We start from the raw sequence: 18,909 nt of genomic DNA on the forward strand, positions 1-18,909 counted from the left end.
GAAAGGAAGTAGTACACTTCTACCAGACCGAGATTTGTTTAAAACTTTCAATGACAATGCAATGTGACATAAAATGTGACTTAATTAGTACTTAAGAAGATAAATTAAATTTTAAAAGTTAATCAGTGTTTGCGTTGTAAAGTACTAAATTTCTTTCTCAATAATTCACACGATTATGTTCATTTGGTGCGCAATTCTTATTTCGACTAAAAATTTCTATTCATACTTTCTATTAGTAACCTGAAGTATACCGGCATGGAGGTGACTCATACAATGCTGAAAAGGACTAGTTCATCTCCTTTCTAACTCTTTAACCCAGTAAAACAGTTTTTATGTACTTTTATTAGCTTTTCATGGGGTGTATAATAATGCATATTAGCAGTGAAACTGTAATGATGCAAGTTTTCAGCTAACAAAAAAAAAAAAAAAATAGAATCCTTCAGAAAGATTTTTAAAATTGCTGTGTATACCATGCTGTGACAGGGTTTTGGGTAGAAAAACAGCTCAGGGTTAAGGTCTGGGCCAAAGTTCACAAAGAACCAAATAAAATCATAGGCAAATGTTTTAGAATTATCATCTTGAAGGGTTTTATCAAGCATGGGAAACAATTCTAAAAATAAGGCAAGCTGGTGACAGCAAAACAAATAGCTGTCGGTGGTGTGCAACATGAAACACTTTTAAAAAAAATTGGCTTCAATTCCATGGGGTGACGACAGCTGAAGCATGACAACAGGGGAAGCATGAAGTGAATGGGAAACAAAATTAACATCAGAGCAAAAACAATTATTTCATTTTTGAAATATACTACATCCCAAATAGCTGTTTTGTTTTTCTTTCTGTGCACCTTTTAGTTATTGTAAATTATATTTTAAATCTTCCCTTTAAAAAAAAAGTTATAAAATAGTTTTATTTTTACAAATGAAATATTTACAAAAATGTCATACATTAAAATATCTCAATTCAGTATGATTATTGGTTTAAATATTTATATAATTGCATAGTACATATTTTTACAAAGTATATTTTGCGTAAGCAATTAGAATGTTACAAATCATGCCAAAGCAAAAAAAAATATAGTAAAAAGCAGTAAGCAAACAAAATGTTTAGAAGCAAAATGTGATAATGCTTGTGAATAAAAAAATGCCTGAATACTATAAATCATAAAATTAATTTTTTAGTCAACTACACACTTCTAAAAATAATAGGACAATTATTTTAAAAATAAAGTTAGTGACATTATTTGTACCTAGGAACTACAAACAAGAAGGCCATTTGAACAGGAAAATCAAATTAGAAAAGGACCAAACACAAACAAAAAAGTTTTGAAATTCTTAAAACAAAAAGTTTAAAGAATACAAACCAGTATAAAACAAAATAAAAACCAAACTGCCAAAAAAAAACAACAACAACCAAATACAGCCACAGAAGCAAACTTCAAATTATTGAATGGTGTGGTGAGGAGTTTGAAATAGGAAAAATATTTTAGCGCTCTTTTAAAAACTTCACATGAACTAGCCCATCAAGGACAACACTTGTTTCAACAGGTGGGTTTGTAATGGTAGCTAATTCATCTCAACTCTTCTACTTTAGATAATAATTTTCTGCACCAATTAATAACATGAGATTAATGGATTGCTTTTTGTAAGTACAAATATTTAATTTGAGAAAGATAAAAACATAAGGAAAACTAGTATGTTTACAATGATCATCTCATTTAATTTTTAACCCAAGTTGAGTATTGTTAAAATAAGTAAAACAAAAGAAACACCTAAAAATATTTGTAGACACTGTCCTACTAGTTGTTCTTGGTAAATAAGAGGCCATACAAATTTAACACAAAAATTTAAAAAAAAAAAAAAAAACTTTTTAATATATTAAAAAAAACAACACTGAACATTTGAATATTCAAAAATGGGTGTGAAATGGAAAGGGTTCGTTAGAAAATTCAATCAATGGTCAATGCTGATGGCTTAAAAAATATACTTAAGGTGAAAATTTTGTATTGCTTTTTTGAAAAAAGAAAAAGCATCTAAACCAGGTAATGTCGGCAATCAATTGGAACAGATATGTTTCAAGGCTGAAAATATAATTTGACATTTAAAGTTACATGGCTTCAAATAATGGGATATGTCAGAATTGTGGTACATGTTCATAGATGAGAAGAAAAAATAGGCTAAATTTAGCTAACAGCTGGAAAGTAGGTCAAGAATGTAACATAAAAGACTAATAAAGTTGACATATATTTAAATAAATATGCAAGCAAGGATCTCTGTTACATAGATGTAACCTCAGCTCTGTATTTGTAGCATTAGGAAGAAATTGGACAGAAATGAGACAACTAGAGTCAATATACATTGAGCAGTTTGGTGCTATTAGCACAGGTGCTTTAGAAGGGTAGGTTAGAATGTGAGGGGTATTCAAGTTGGTGAATAAAACAGTTCAAGAAGCAGCTGACAAAAGTACTCTACAAAGGCTTAACAATGTAGCCAGACCTCTTTTACGCTTAAACCAAGTCAAGCTGTCCCATAACAAACTAAGAGCTTAAACCAAGTCAAGCTGTCCCATAACAAACTAAGTCAAGCTGTCCAGTAACACAGTAACAATGTCAAACTGTGCTGTAGGGACTTAACAACCAGGAAATGACAGATCTCAAGATCAGTGTCTTCCAGAGTTGTGCCTCTTGGGTGCTCAAGGGAAAGGTGATAAGTGTACAACAGCTGGACTGGATTAGCAGAACATTACACATCTTCACTAAGATCATCTCACATTTAAGTCAAATAGTCCTCAATTTGAAAAAATACAATCAAGCTTATCTCAAGTTGAACAAAAGCATCTGCAAATCTTCAAATGTTCTATAAGACACCTTTTAAACCCTGGAATTGCTATATTATACAGTGAGAATTTCCAAACTATATTTTAACTTGAAAAATTATATGCCAGAAAAACTTTTGCAAACTGACAAAAGAAGAAAAACCAAACAAGATGACATTTTGCTTGAAGACCTAGAAGTGCCAGAATACAAAGAAGACTTTAAAAGTCATCAACAGAAAACACATCACAACAGCTTGTGAAATGGAATATCTTTGATAGAAAGTTCAGCTAGACGTGGCACTTTCTGTGTCTTTGATCTCTGTACTCATTAAATAAAAATTAATCTAAACTATGCCAATTTTTGAAGCTGTAAAGTATTAAATAAGTAAGCAAGTAAGTAAGCAAGCTGGAAAGAATTATTATTATTAGAATATATAATGTAGAAAACTTAGACCAGCAGTAGGCCACAGTACAATTTCAATCTTGTATTTAATAATCATTCCATGATTTAAGTACTACACTACCATAAATAATATTTTTATTCTTTTGGAATGATGTAGGGAACATTTAATTTAATAACATTTTTTGTAATTTATTATTCAAGAGTATTTTGTTTTTATTTGAGACTGCAAATTATAATTCCACATTCATTAGAACAGGTTGAAGTGCATGAAATTGTAATGTAACGCCTAATAACTAATTTTAATTTGTATACATTAATGTTTTTTTTTTAATTCAACTAAGTCTTAAATAATATAGTATTTTAATAAAAATACAGTGGTAGTTATTATTTGCCTTAGTAAGTTAAAGCATAATAAAGTAGATTTGAAGTGATGATCTACATAAATATGGTGAGTATAGAATACAAAATATTATGGCTACATGTCTATCTACAGATGATTAACACTAAGGTATAAGATGATGGGTAATATGATTTTAAATGATTTTAGGTATTGAAAAGAGCAGATGTTTCTTAGTTACTCTAACAGTAATCAATGAAGATTTAAGTATAAACATTACTTATCAAAGTACTCTAATAAATTTGATTTTATTATTAATGCATGCATTTAGGCCCAAACAACTTTTTTTCAGGGACAATGTCTAAAGAAATAAAAAAATAAAATAAAAAATGTGAAGTAAAACTCCGAAACAAAACTATAATTAAACTGAAAAGGAAATAAAACATATATTTATTTTAACTTTATAACAACATTAAAAGTAAAACAGCTGAAGTACTTATAATCCATTGCCACGAAACAAAAGAAAATTGATTTGAAATATTCTAAACACGGAAATAGGAGGATCATTTTATAAGCTGTAAAGACTCTGATGACTCCCATCTAAGAAACATCTGCGCCTATGTTAAAACTGATATAAAAATGGAACAGAAGATAGGATATATTTACCGCAGCTTTCTTGCCTGGGCCAGCTGATACAACAGACACACCTAGCCACTGGTCACTAACTAGTTCACCAGGAACAGGTTCGTTTGCTAATGAATAAAAAAATACTTTTTACTTTAAACTTTATAAAAACAACTAATTTATCCCTCAGTAAGTCTGAGTTTTAGGGATATGATTTTATATATGATAGTCAATAGTTAGTGTTATCTATTCAAGCGTATACTTTAACTTTTTAAAGATGTGTTGATCTTTTAAAAGCAGCATTTTAATCAGTATTTTTTTATAGTTTTATTTCATTTGTTTGATGAGACTATTTTTAAAAGCTTACACAATCCTTCTGTAATGATAGTACAGCTTTCTGATTTGTCCATCGAGATGCATCGATACAAAGCTCCACCAATCACATTGGACATGTTATTGTTTATGGGGCGCATTTCTTTAGGTGCTCCCACAAGCAATCTGAAAGGTTTAACAGTAGATTTAGTAAGACATGTGACAGGTACTAGATCTAGAACATTTCTTTAGGTGCTCCCACAAGCAATCTGAAAGGTTTAACAGTAGATTTAGTAAGACACGTGACAGGTACTAGATCTAGAACATTTCTTTAGGTGCTCCCACAAGCAATCTGAAAGGTTTAACAGTAGATTTAGTAAGACATATGACAGGTACTAGATCTAGAACATTTCTTTAGGTGCTCCCACAAGCAATCTGAAAGGTTTAACAGTAGATTTAGTAAGACATGTGACAGGTACTAGATCTAGAACATTTCTTTAGGTGCTCCCACAAGCAATCTGAAAGGTTTAACAGTAGATTTAGTAAGACATGTGACAGGTACTAGATCTAGAACATTTCTTTAGGTGCTCCCACAAGCAATCTGAAAGGTTTAACAGTAGATTTAGTAAGACATGTGACAGGTACTAGATCTAGAACATTTCTTTAGGTGCTCCCACAAGCAATCTGAAAGGTTTAACAGTAGATTTAGTAAGACATGTGACAGGTACTAGATCTAGAACATTTCTTTAGGTGAGGTACTAGAATATATTTCTTTAGGTGGGGTATTAGAATATATTTCTTTAGGTGAGGTACTAGAACATATTTGTTTAGGTGAGGTACCATAAACATATTTGTTTAGGTAAGGTATCATAAACATATTTCTTAAGGCAGGGTACTAGAACACATTTATTTAAGTGGGTTACTAGAATACATTCAGTGTTTCTTTCAGGCACATCAACCCCCCCCCCCCCCCTGGTGAAGTACCAGAGCATGATTATTTAGATGATTTCATTAATCCATAAGTATGTTGATAGCTTTAATGTTAAATTTAGTGACACAATTAATTTAAAAATTTCACTTATACTTTCACAAAAAAAAAAAAAAACAACATAAAAATAATGCTTTAAAAAGCTTTTTATTAATCCTTAAATTGATCCATGTTTTTAAAATTGACCTTTCGTGTTAAGTGTTGAGTAAGTGTAGCTTGCTGTAAACTTCCTTTCTTAGGTCTAAAGCATGATGGCCACTTGACATGGCGTATTAACTATTCCCTATCTTTAATATATGTCTGCCTCATTACACCCGTTTCCCCTGGATATGACCAACAAAAAACAAAACATCTAATAAACTTTAGTTTGATGACGACACAGGGGACGCTAAGGAGGGGGGGGGGGGGGGAGAGCAACGCAGAAATATCTAGTGTATATGTATGGGTAAGGGGTTGAGGAGGGAGCAGAGCCGGCGTTAGGGGGTGGCGAACGGGGCGGTCGCCATAGGCCCCGCGCTTGAAGGGGCCCCGCGCTTCAGCAATGTCATTGTTATCTGAATTAGTTCGTAAACTTAAAAAAAATTGTTGCTGAATTCAGTTGGGAAAAACTAAATGGTGGAATGCCGACGTTGTTGATTGTTATAACTGAGGCCACCGTTGATGTTGGTGAGTCCCACCTGAACTGGGACAGGCCGTAATTCGATACAAAAATAGTGTCACACCTCCTTTTGTGTAGGGTATGGTCGCCTGGCATTTGACCTGAGCTGACTGGAGATGGCGGTCGAGAATTAGCCCACGACGTAAAGAGATACCCTATTGTATGCGGACCGATGAAGATGTCCTTTTAGTGAGCAGACGGGATGTCTATAGTAGACAGTTAGTGACCTGATGAACTCTAGTCCTGACTGTCTTGTTGTAGATGTCGTATAATGTCGTATATGTACAGTGTTTCTTCCAGACTTTTTTCTCCGGTGGGGAGGGGCACTTGAAATATTCGGGGGGGGGGGGGGGGTAGACTTTCTTCGGGGGGGGGGGGGTGCGGACACTGTTAAAAGTATATATTTTGTCACCTTAAGGATTCACCCCTTCAATAATTAAGACAATAATGATTTTGGTTTTAAAATATTGTATGAATTCTAAACAAATTTTGAAGTTTATACTGTTTTGATACATCAGGCCGAGTTCGCTGTATTGTAAACTTTATTTTCCTAATTATTCGGCACGTGATTAAATTTTCTTAAGTGATTTGGTATGAATTACATAACTGTTAAAAGTGATTTAATATCTTAGCAAAGGAAAAAAAAAACTACGAACATTGGGTTAATACATGGAAGAGATAAAAATCTGTTATTATAGTGGAAAGTTTGACATTAGCTTATAAACTCCAAAACATTTGTGTTATTATGTGTACATCACATTATATAGGCCTTTATACATATATATATATATATATATATATATATATATGTATATATATAAATATATATATATATATATATATATATATATATATAAATATAATGGAAAGGCCCCGCGCGGATGGTTGGCCCTAGGCCCCGCGTATTCCTAACGCCGGCTCTGGGAGGGAGTGACAACTAGATTAACCTGAACAATGAAACGCTATTTTACAAGAGAACAAGATGAGTTTTAAAATAAGAGAGTGGGGGGAAGGAGGTGAGCTAGATTTGCAGATAGATTTAATGCTTTAATCTCGAGACATCCATAACGTTTATTTTATTTTTTAGTTTCCTAATGTGCGGTTTAATTTTCTTATTCGCGTTCCGAGAGTTACTTCCCTTCCGCCCTACTCATTGACAACATTCGGATGATAGTACAAAAAAATAATTATTAATTAAGATACAAATGTGTTGATTTAATTAATTAATTAACAGACACGGCGTGATTTAAACTGGTGAAGAACGACCCGTTTTGTCGGCTGGCTGTACGAGACATGAGAATGAGGAGATGGGTCAAGTCACAACATGGATATCATTGAAGGATATCAACCCAGCTGTGCTGCTATAGACATGCTAATGAGACGTCAGTCCGCTAGCCACCAAGCCAGACACTCCTTCACAGTTGGAAGACGGTGTACCGCCGGCGTGTTGACTTGACAGGCGACACCCCGCTATGTGCACGCCAACCATCCCCTCCCCCACTTGGGTACATAACTACTCTACACGCTTTCCGCTACAAGTAAAAAAAAAAAAACAACTTAGGCTTAGTAAAATCTAGACCTATCAGAAGTGCCGCTAACAAGAATTGTGTACAACTGGAAGGTTTAATAAAACCTATTTGAAGCGCGGACGCCTCAGCGGCCCACAAAAATCGTGTACGACTAGACGGCTTAGTAAAACCTATAAGAAGCGCGGCCCACAAGAATAGTGTACGGCTAGACGGTTTAGTAAAACCTATTAAAAGCGCGGACCCCTTAGCCGCCCACTAAAAGTACTAAAGTCGTGTACAACAAAACGTCAAGTACAGCGCGCGAGCCTTAAGGAGTGTTTGACCTCCGTGTTTAGCATGAAAGGTCAACACTGACATGATACGCAAGTAAACACAGAAGGAATACACACAGATGTACGCCAGCTCCTGTCATGCGATGAGAAGCGCTAACTTTTGTTGTTGGAGCACACTCGGTAGATGAATCTAGACTAAATCTAGATCTGGTTAGACCGGCGGATTTATTTAGTCAGACCGTCATACAAGAACAAGCTATGTTCCAGACATGTAAAAGGACCGTGCACAAAGTATACAACGTGAAATAAGATGGGATGGTTTACCCTTTTGTATTATATTGTGTTTGTAGGACGGAGGGGTTGGATGGTAAAGCTCACGACTGCTGACTCGAAAGTTTTCAGACGTCCCTGAGTCCAACCAGCTCTAATGGGTACCTGACTTATTTTTGCTAGTAAAGTAAGGCAGCCGGGCATAGCGCTGACCATACTATCCCCAGCTGTCCAGTGTGTCTTGGATACTAACGGGGATTATATATATTGAATTAGGGTAGGTGGTGGTATAAAGCAAATAAAACACTTGTAAATATTAATGCCTTTGATTTTTCTATAGTTTTACTTATCTAAGTAACGTGTAGACGGTAACTCATGGTACAGTTGTAGCGCATACCAAGCATCCTAACGCTGAACAGAAAGCCTAGAGTTGGATTCGTGGTCTAGAAAGCGTAGAACATCGCTGAGTTCACCTTAAGCAGGTGCCTGAATCCAGTGGTAGAAAGTAAACGTGGATGGCCAGAGAGCTGAGAGTACCATAATGTGTCGCAGTGATAAAGCTGAAAGTCAGCTCTAACGGTTTCCTCGTATCTATCAGTGTGAGCTGTAGAGGCAGATCAAAGAAATAGTTGACCGTCGGAAGGTTTTCAGCATACATCGTCATCCTTCACACACCCATTCATAGAGATCCTACATAAATATACCCGTTTATAGTGATCTTACACAGATCCATTCATAGCGATCCTACATATATTCATTAATAGCGATCATACATATCCATTCAGAGATCCTACATATATCTTTCACAAGGATCCTACAAATACCCATTCATAGTGATCCTACATAAATCCATTCATAGTGATCCTACATATACCAATTTATAGTGATCGTACATATACCAATTTATAGTGATCTTACATATATCCATTCATAGAGCTCCTACATATATCCATTTATAGAGATCGTACACATCCATTCATGACGTTCCTACATATACCCATTCATAGTGATCCTACATAGATCCATCCATTCATAACAGCAGCCTAAATATTTCGCGGGTCACTGGGCCCCTTGCCCATGTCAGGAATAAAAACCTACACATGTGTCTTCTAAAGAGACGGGGAGATGATCGTTTGTGCCAAATATAATATTATTTTTGCCATGTTCGATTTCACCCACAAAATTAAAGCGAGTATTGCACCTTATATTACCCCATAGCCTATTATCATGTTAATTCATTGCATGTCAAAAGATCGCATGACAGTTGAGGCCGCACTTTCTGCATTGGCCTCACAGTAGGGCAGCACTTTCGGAAATTATGGGCCTCACAGCTGGGTGCTATATCGCGATATTTTGTGGAAGGAATAAGCTTGACTGTAGACTACACTCCGCCGATTTCCCTGTTTAATTGAAATACGACTTATTCCATGCCTTAGTTAGACGGTCCATTCTGTCTATACTGCCTGACAATTCTGTAGAATGGAGAGTTTGGAACCTAGCCGACTACATGTGTAAGGAAACAGTTTTTAACCCTATGTAACACAAGAAAACAAGGATGACAGAGAATACTTTTGTTTGGTTTACTTTACGTACAAAACAACAAAAAAAAACAAAACAACAACAACATGTTAAATGGTTCCATATGAAGCTTGCTATAATGGGACGAGAGTGACCTCCAGAAAACATTGCGGTCAGCTGCCCGCTCTTAGGCCCACATTACTCTAATCGATATGGGGTGTACTGCTAATGGGGTTTTACATCTTGTCTGCACTCAGCTCCAATCACTGGTGGTATCGATACAACTCAAGGTGAGACGTTCTGATTGTATCACCACTCTAGACAGGAACTAATCAACACTACACCCATACACAACCCTGCTGTTGTATGCTGTGTTTAAACAACTTCACACTAAATGCGTGGACGTGCTACTAATTAGGTTTGACCTTGGAGCCACAGCCAGGGTAATTTATTTAATGATACGATTAACTACGTCTTACACGGGAGGTGTGTTACAATATACGCAATAACAGCGATGTGTATGCTACAATATACGTTATAACAAAGAGGTGTGGGCTACAATATATGCCATAATAGTGAGGTGGGTGCTACAATATACGTCATAACAGGGAGGTGGGTGCTACAATATATGCCATAACAGGGAGGTGGGTGCTACAATATACGTCATAACAGGGAGGTGGGTGCTACAATATACGCCATAACAGGGAGGTGGGTGCTATAATATACGCCATAACAGGGAGGTGGGTGCTACAATATATGCCATAACAGGGAGGTGGGTGCTACAATATATGCCATAACAGGGAGGTGGGTGCTACAATATATGCCATAACAGGGGGGTGGGTGCTACAATATACGCCATAACAGGGAGGTGGGTGCTACAATATATGCCATAACAGGGAGGTGGGTGCTACAATATATGCCATAACAGGGAGGTGGGTGCTACAATATATGCCATAACAGGGAGGTGGGTGCTACATGATTTCATAACAGAGGGAGATGTGCAATAATATTCGCTCTAACAGAGTGGTATGTACGGGTTTTATACACAGATGTAATTGTATTTGTGCTGTAATATTTAAAACAGCGTTACAGCAGCTACCATATTCGTTTATCTGTAACGGAACAAACACACAGACACCGGTAGAAGGATCGCAATTTTACGGTTAGTGGAGCAGGACTGACATATTTAAGTAGGCCGGGATATTTGTGGGTTAACAGCTAACAGGCACACCTTTGGGCGAATACCTGGACTAGACCTACTGTAGGGGGGGGGGTGTTATCCTGATGGCCTGTAATGTAACGGCCGCCAAACAACGGCCGGCTATTGTAAGTAGACCGCATTGTTTTCTCTGGTACAGAGAGACCACAGTGGCAGACGGCATTGTTTTCTCTGGTACAGAGAGACCACAGTGGCAGACGGCATTGTTTTCTCTGTTTTAGAGAAATCTCAGTGGCAGACGGCATTGTTTTTTTCTGGTATAGAGAGACCACAGTGGCAGACGGCATTGTTTTCTCTGGTACAGAGAGACCACAGTGGCAGAAGGCATTGTTTTCTCTGGTATAGCGAAATCACAGTGGCAGACGGCATTGTTTTCTCTGGTACAGAGAGACCACAGTGGCAGACGGCATTGTTTTCTCTGGTACAGAGAGACCACAGTGGCAGACGGCATTGTTTTCTCTGTTTTAGAGAAATCTCAGTGGCAGACGGCATTGTTTTTTTCTGGTATAGAGAGATCACAGTGGCAGACGGCATTGTTTTCTCTGGTATAGAGAAATCACAGTGGCAGACGGCATTGTTTTCTCTGGTATAGAGAAATCACAGTGGCAGACGGCATTGTTTTCTCTGGTATAGAGAAATCACAGTGGCAGACGGCATTGTTTTCTCTGGTACACAGAGATCACAGTGGCAGACGGCATTGTTTTCTCTGGTATAAAGAGACGGACGTACATAAAAAAAACCAATGCCGTCTCTCATGAAGTAGACCACATGTAACAAGAACACTGAATTAGCAGCCAATTAAATTATTTCAACTATCAACATCTACCCGTAAATGAGCGATATTGTGACAAGTTGAGTCGGCATTGCAAGCTGTGTGCCATGGCGAGCTTTTGTTTGTGACAAGATGCGATGACATTTGATGTGTACTGCCAATGTTATGTGGTAAACAAAAAAAAAATTGTATGGAGCGAAGAGCCAACCGCTGATGCGGCAACTATGTAGACTGTAAAGAGACTGGCGTCATACAGCCAAGAACGGATGTGTATGATCTGAGTGCTGACTGATGGGGAATGTACTACACATTGCAATGACTAATGTGACAGCGTGCCCGTCTTATAGTCTTAACGCGGTCCTTTGAACCAGGTTTACTTATGAACAACACAACACATGATAGTGTGCACAGCGGTGTAGCTCCATACACGATTACACGAACACCCGGCACACATTCTCACCCCCTGACGTGCGGCTGGAGGGTGACTGCCCCGGGGAGGTACGGCAGTGTGTGAGTGCATGTTTGTGAATAGAGTTGATTGTTTTATCAAATAAACCCGTCAACAATACTATCTGCCTAGCCGTGCCGTGTTAAGAATCGGCTCGCGAGTCACCATCTCCCGCTGTAGGCTGTAGCAAGCGTATTCCAGAATAGCCTTGGGACGTGAATAATGAGACTCTAATGTAAATGCGGGAATAGATATGCATAAGTCAGGAAGGAAATAGGGATCTAAGCAATATAACCTTAGGACCTCACAACCCGCCCCCCTACCCGTCCCTTCAAGAAACTCCTATTTCCAGGAGTGAGCTATTCTTGGACAGTTTATTCCAGTCTCAACCGAGAGAATAAATAAACCATCTAAAACGTACGTCATCTTAAATTAATGAATATTTTACCATATCTTGTCTAAACTACGTATATGTAGATTCTACACTACACTAGTTGTACAACTATTAGTCACACTAGCTCTACACACTACAGTTATATTACGACACCCTACACTAGGAAAGTAGAATCGACCCGTACCACCACTAACTACACACTACAGTACTACACACTACAGCTATAGGAATGTGAAATCGATCAACACCACCACAAACTATACTAGCTCTACAGCTATAGTACTACACCCTACAGCTATAGTACTGCACCCTACAGCTATAGTACTACACCCAACACTAGCTCTACACACTACAGCTATAGTACTACATCGTACACTAGCTCTACACACTACAGCTATAGTAATACACCCTACACTAGCTCTACACACTACAGTTATAGTACTACACACTACAGTTATAGTACTACACCCTACTCTAGGAATGCAGCACCGACTCATGCCACTATTAACTGCGCTTTGTTCCCAAAGGTCAAACATGCGCTGTCCCAGGGAAAACAATTATCAGAGGAGTGGTGGTGTTAAGATAGGGGGGCATCACAAACACGTGCTCATAAGGCAGGAAGATAGCCAAACTTGCTCTCCATCGATTGACCTTTGAGGGCCCATTAACTATTCATTACAACTTCCCAGAGTTAATTGTTGAATTTAGCAATTGTCCAATACTTATACATTGAATAACATGATACTTGTATAGACCGACCCGCTCACAGCCAATAAGTTCACTACAGACACAAGGAAGTGGATTGCGATGAGCTTATGAGGGTACAACCTGGAGCCAAGAAACAAAGAAAAGTGGATACGTTTTACAAATAGTGCCATACATTAACAGGCGAAACAGCCTGCTTGTACATTTGTCCAATTCAGTTATTCAACACCTGAGTGGAACAGACCAACAATGACGTCACGGCCTGTACCCGGTTTCACCGCCCCTCCTACTTCATCATCAAACTAAGTCACACTTCCCACAAAAAGACGTCCTACTACACACCCCCCCCCCCCCCCCCAATTTCAATTTTTTTTTTAACCCTCTCAATTTTTTAAAAAGAGTTTTAAATATTTGGTCAGGATTAAGAATGTCGATATTTTTTTTTTAATTTGCATAATTTTAGAAATGTGAAATATGCAAATTTGTGCATGTTTCACTAAAGTTGTCGCCTGGCCCCCCCCCCCCCCAGGTCGTAATGAAAAAAACAGAAGGGAGGATTACTTTTTTTAAAAATCATAAAATCATGTACATTATATTCATATCAAGATTTGTTTGTAAACTAAATTCTATAAAGGTTTACTAATTGTCACACTGACTTTACAAAGTGTCACTGGCACACTGACTAAAGAGATTCGGATGTTTACAAGCTGTCACTGACACACTGACTAAAGAGATTCAGACACTTAAGGACATGAACTCTTCTTGTGCAGACAAGGGTAAAGGCAGTCCTTTGTTACATACACTTGACATGTAACCCCCACAAGAGCATGTAACTGAGGGTTATCAGATAAAGCAGAGAAGCAAAAGATTAAAAAAACATGGTTGCCAGTTTTAGTGCTTTAGATTATCTTCTCCTTTTTTCTTTAAAATATTTTAAACTATTTGGAATCATGACATGGTTTAATGGTAAATTACAATTTGAATAAATCTACTTCTTTTAGCAGTTTTATCCAAATACAAATATAAGTGGTCAACTCTATAACATTCTTAAAAAATACTTGCAGGAGCAAATAGAAGGTGGAAAGTAAAGTAAATAAATTGAAACCAACACAAGAAGGGCAAAAACAAATAATATTAATAATAAAAATCCTGCTTTAAAACAAAACTTTAAAGTAAAACAAGTTAAAGCAAGTGTACAGTTGTTATAACCAATATGTTTTGTTTTAATATCTTTTTTATATTGAATAGGCCCCCAATTGGGACCACTTTAAAATAAGATTCCATGGCATTTCAACAGTAAGATGTCACCATACATGGAGTAGGCCTACATGTGCATTTGTACCAGTGTGCAGTATCTTTAGTAAAGAGACAGCATAGACACACTTTATAATTTTACAAATAATGATCAAATGGCTTTGTGGATATGGGCTGAGAATCAGCAGTTATCTATAATTTCTTGTTAATTGGGAACAGTTGTATTAATAGTATTATTAGTGCTGTTCCCAGTCAAAACTGTTACAATACATTTAATGTAAAAAATGCAGTGTGAGGCATGAAGTTGTGTGGTCGAATGGAGCAATGTGTGGCAGTCATGCTGATGTTGTGGGTTCAAACCCATCAAATGCCTTCAACTGTTTGGTTGTCATCTTGAATTCACAACATTGATTTTTTAACTGTTCTTTAGAATCTATTAACTTAATTTACAAAATGACTACTTGGAAAAAGATTTTTCCCCCAAGCGCTATCTGGTCAGCAGAAGATACAAAACGCAATGACCTATAAATATCTGCACAATGAGTTCAAATTAAATATTATTAATAGCTGCGTAATGGACTAAATTTATTCTTTTATAGCTGCGCAATGGGATCAATTACTCTTTTATCTTTATTCTTCTGACAAAACTATCTGTACTGTGCGGTCGAGAAGTTGCGCTTCGGGCGGGTTGAGAGTATAGTATATAAAGTAGGCTATACCCTAGCAAAGAGTTCTAGTCTATAAGTTAGTATAAAATATTTTTTAAAAACCTATTCTAATAGCCTATTTAAATCTACCATTTATGTATGTATCTTGTTAATCTACTAATCTACTTAATAATATTATTAGGCCTACTAAAAAGGTATTTAAAGGAAATCTTAAATTAAGTAAATTTGAAGGCCGATTCTAGATCTAGATTCTAGCCGGAAAAAGATGCTCATGGCTCATCATAGTATGATCATAGCTCTACTCACACTGGCTCTACCTGTTAGGTTAGTCGGTCTAGAATAAAGTTTAGAAATATTTAGGCCTATAGGCCTAAAGTCTAGACTATTTTAATGTTTAAAGTTAATAAATCTCTAGTAATAAATATCTCTAGTTATCTGACAGAGTGTGCGACTTTAGTCACTTTATAATTATTCAGAAGACTGACTTACACATTATGCAGCACTTCATTATTCCCATCCAAAATTTGATGCTGTGCAACAGAAAATCCAAAATAGCTGTTATCTTTTCCTTTTTTGATCACAGAAAATCTGGCATCTAAATTGATCCCACTAATTGAAGTGAATCCTAAAGTAACAGTTAAAACAAGTGTCCACAGTGCCATGTCTACATCTACTCTACGTTTTGATAAGATACAATTTAGATCTACACCACAGAAGATTTAGCGAAATGTTTGAGCAAAAATGGCCAGGAGCTAGCAGGTAGTGATCGAAAAACGTCACAGAAAGTAATAAAGATTTTACTTCTGCTCATAGAAAACAATATACGATTATTAAACTAGAATTTGAAATTTTATCTCATGCAAACGTAACCTATTTTTACATTTTATTTAAAATCTACTTATAATGAATATATTTCTGAAGTAGAAATGCTAGCAGACAAAGATAGTCCAAACTGGTAAAACAAAACGCAGCTTTGTAAACAAACAACTTTTATTTCCGGATTTGGCTTACCAACCTCTTCATACTTCATAGTCTGTTATACTCATTCTTGGGCCAATTTGTTTAGTTTACTTCTAAGTAGACAATAATTTGTGGATGGTTTGAATATGCTGTCCAATTTAGTTAAGCAGCACCAGTCAAGGCAACAAGCTCGTAAAGATATTCAAGGTTCAATACTTTGCCATTATTCATGAATGAATAATAAAATAATGAATATGTTATTAAATTTAATTATGTTAGGCCTAATATTTAATATGATCAATATCACAAACTGAAACTGACAAACTTTAATTTTTTGTTCTCAGTGACAGTTAGGCCTAAATTTAAATAAATAGTTAAATTAAAGTTATAATAAAAATTTAATAGGGCCTAATTAATTAATTATTAATAGTAGGCTTAAATAATCAAATTATAGTACAGATCTACTTATTCAACTAGTAAATAGTAAATAGCCTTGGGGGGGGGGGGGGGGGGGTCATCCATAAATGACGTCACGCTTTTTTGCCAATTTTTACCTAAAATGACGTCACACCTCAGCCGACACCCCCCCCCCCCCCCCAAATTGATGTTGAATTTTTCTTAAAACATCGATATATTTCCAAAATCTTGTCAGAACTCTGCCAACATAGAGTATTTTTTTGTCAATTCCTATTACAATTTATTAAAACCGTTTTCTAAAACATGAAATAACAGCTAAAAATCTTTTTTAACTCTGCTTTTTTATAATGCAAAAAAATGACTTCACACCATCTGGACCCCCCCCCCCCCCCATCACACACCATCACAAAATTATGGAACTCCCCCTACAAGTGTGACATCATGTATGGACAGACCCCTGGTCCTAATTAATTATTAATTATACTTATAGGCCTACTACTACTACTAAACTAAGTCTAAGGTTACTCTTAGGTTACTGTCTCTGTCTGTACTGTCACTTGTACTACTACTCTAGATGTCTAGTACTACTACTACTAGGCTACTGACTAGGCCTATACTATAATAATATAATATTATATAGGCCTATATATAAGTTTATAATTTTACTCAGATAAACGAAAACGAGATGCAATAACTGCAGCCACAGCTCTGTCACATGTGTTGGTTGATCACTTAAATGCTGGGTAAAAAGTAACATAATTATTAGCAGATTAATTATTATTTATATAAAATTGTAAAATTATTTGCTGGGCATGTTAATTATTTAGTAAAACTCCAATTTAGCGTATTTTATTCCCCGCTTCACGTTCACCTCCGTTTGAGCGGGGAATAAAATACACTAAAATGGAGTTTTACCTAATTACTTTACTGATTCTGACTGATTTCTAGTATCTTACCCAAATTTATATTTTTGTGTGTTAAAATGTACAGAGTAGCTCAGGCTTACGTTAACCAGAAGAAGCTGGATACAGAGACCCGCATTCTTCAGGCCAACGCAGCCCAGTTTTCCAAGCAGACTATGCAGTGGCTTAAACTGGTGGAAGATTTTAATACTGCATTAAAGGTTCTATTTACATTATTGTCATTTTCTATATATTTAAGTCACTTATAAATAAAAAAGAATGAACCATGTTCATTTAGATTATTATAATTTTGTTTTAGGAAATAGGTGATGTTGAAAATTGGGCAAAGAGTATTGAAACAGATATGAGGACTATTTCAAGTGCCTTAGAGTACGCATATAGCAAAAGTAAGAATTAACTTACATTTTTTGATACACATGCTTTATCTTTGAAGTTTAGTACCCTTTTAAAATTAGTTCCAACCTTTGATCATTTGCTACCAAATTTTCCCCCCAAAAATCACATTAGAAGTTATTTAAAGATAACTTTCCATGTTCTGTTACAATTTTGTAAAATAATGTTTAAAAACATGCAACATAGTTTTACCTATTTTAAAAATAAAACGCCGTCTTTCAAGTTAGAACAGTTGTAACATTTAAATTGAAGCTGTTCAGGAGCTTACTTGTGTCAAACTATATCTTCGTGTGATCACATTTTTTATGTCAACTGCTTTCTAATATTTCTATTTTATTTTAATATAAGACCTTTCATTAATTGTATGCCTTTTTCATTTGGCTTTTTTTTTTCATTTTGGTAGTCTAATCTTGATAAACTTTTTTCCCAGCTGAATGAGATGTACTTTAACTTTATCCAAAAAGTTTGGCTGCACCATGTTTGGAAACACTGACCAGCTTTGTGTATACAAAGAAATACCCACCTGTGATGATTTATTGTTTCACTAGAAAATTCCAAGACAATTTCTCTGTGAGCATTGTAAAATGCGTAATCAAATACCAATAAATGTGCTTTTTTTTGTGTTGCAAGCTACTTGGGTGAATGAAACTGTACCAGGGGTTTTTTTCACGTGCAATAAAAATGTTATTTTTAAACATTGTCAGTTTATTAATGAATAAAAGTAATCACATATTGTTTAATTCCAATGATGAATAAAAGTAATTGATCATTAAAATATTCTTTTTGTATTGTTCCTCTATACCATGTGAGTTTTTTCTTTCATCTGAAATTAAAAATAAGTTACAGTGTGCATCACTTTGTGACACCCAGAGGGTATTCAGGTTTTTGTGGGGGGGGGGAGGGGGGGGGGGGCAAAAAGAGGCAGCACATTTTTACACAATTTTATGTGTGTATACATATATGCCTTTGTAAATTCCATTTCTATACCCTTTGTTGCATATATTTTGTATTCTGTACAGTTCTAGGAATTTACC

The 18,909-nt window shown here is 36.0% G+C and overlaps 2 protein-coding genes across 3 annotated transcripts in view; one reads left to right on the forward strand and one right to left on the reverse strand.

Moving 5' to 3' along the window:
• Positions 1–15,911, reverse strand: part of LOC131949134 (integrin alpha-PS1) — a 30,538-nt gene extending 14,627 nt beyond the window's left edge. For both annotated transcript variants that reach the window (XM_059310903.1, XM_059310902.1), the window contains exons 1-3: positions 15,672–15,911; positions 4,543–4,673; positions 4,218–4,303 (exon numbers count right to left, since the gene is read on the reverse strand). In XM_059310903.1, the coding sequence (XP_059166886.1) occupies positions 4,218–4,303; positions 4,543–4,673; positions 15,672–15,844 (390 nt within the window). In that variant the 5' untranslated portion in view covers positions 15,845–15,911. The remainder of the gene's footprint in view (positions 1–4,217; positions 4,304–4,542; positions 4,674–15,671) is intronic.
• A 248-nt stretch (positions 15,912–16,159) lies between these two features.
• Positions 16,160–18,652, forward strand: LOC131949132 (biogenesis of lysosome-related organelles complex 1 subunit 1). Its single transcript, XM_059310901.1, has 5 exons — positions 16,160–16,349; positions 17,230–17,302; positions 17,550–17,682; positions 17,781–17,868; positions 18,306–18,652. The coding sequence occupies exons 1-5, from the start codon at positions 16,289–16,291 to the stop codon at positions 18,311–18,313; spliced, it is 363 nt and encodes a 120-aa protein (XP_059166884.1). The 5' UTR covers positions 16,160–16,288; the 3' UTR covers positions 18,314–18,652.
• The last annotated feature ends 257 nt before the right edge of the window (positions 18,653–18,909 follow it).

The sequence above is a fragment of the Physella acuta genome, unplaced genomic scaffold (assembly GCF_028476545.2).
Source record: "Physella acuta isolate Inbredline_101_S28 unplaced genomic scaffold, ASM2847654v3 ptg000675l, whole genome shotgun sequence".
Taxonomy (NCBI): Eukaryota; Metazoa; Mollusca; class Gastropoda; family Physidae; genus Physella; species Physella acuta.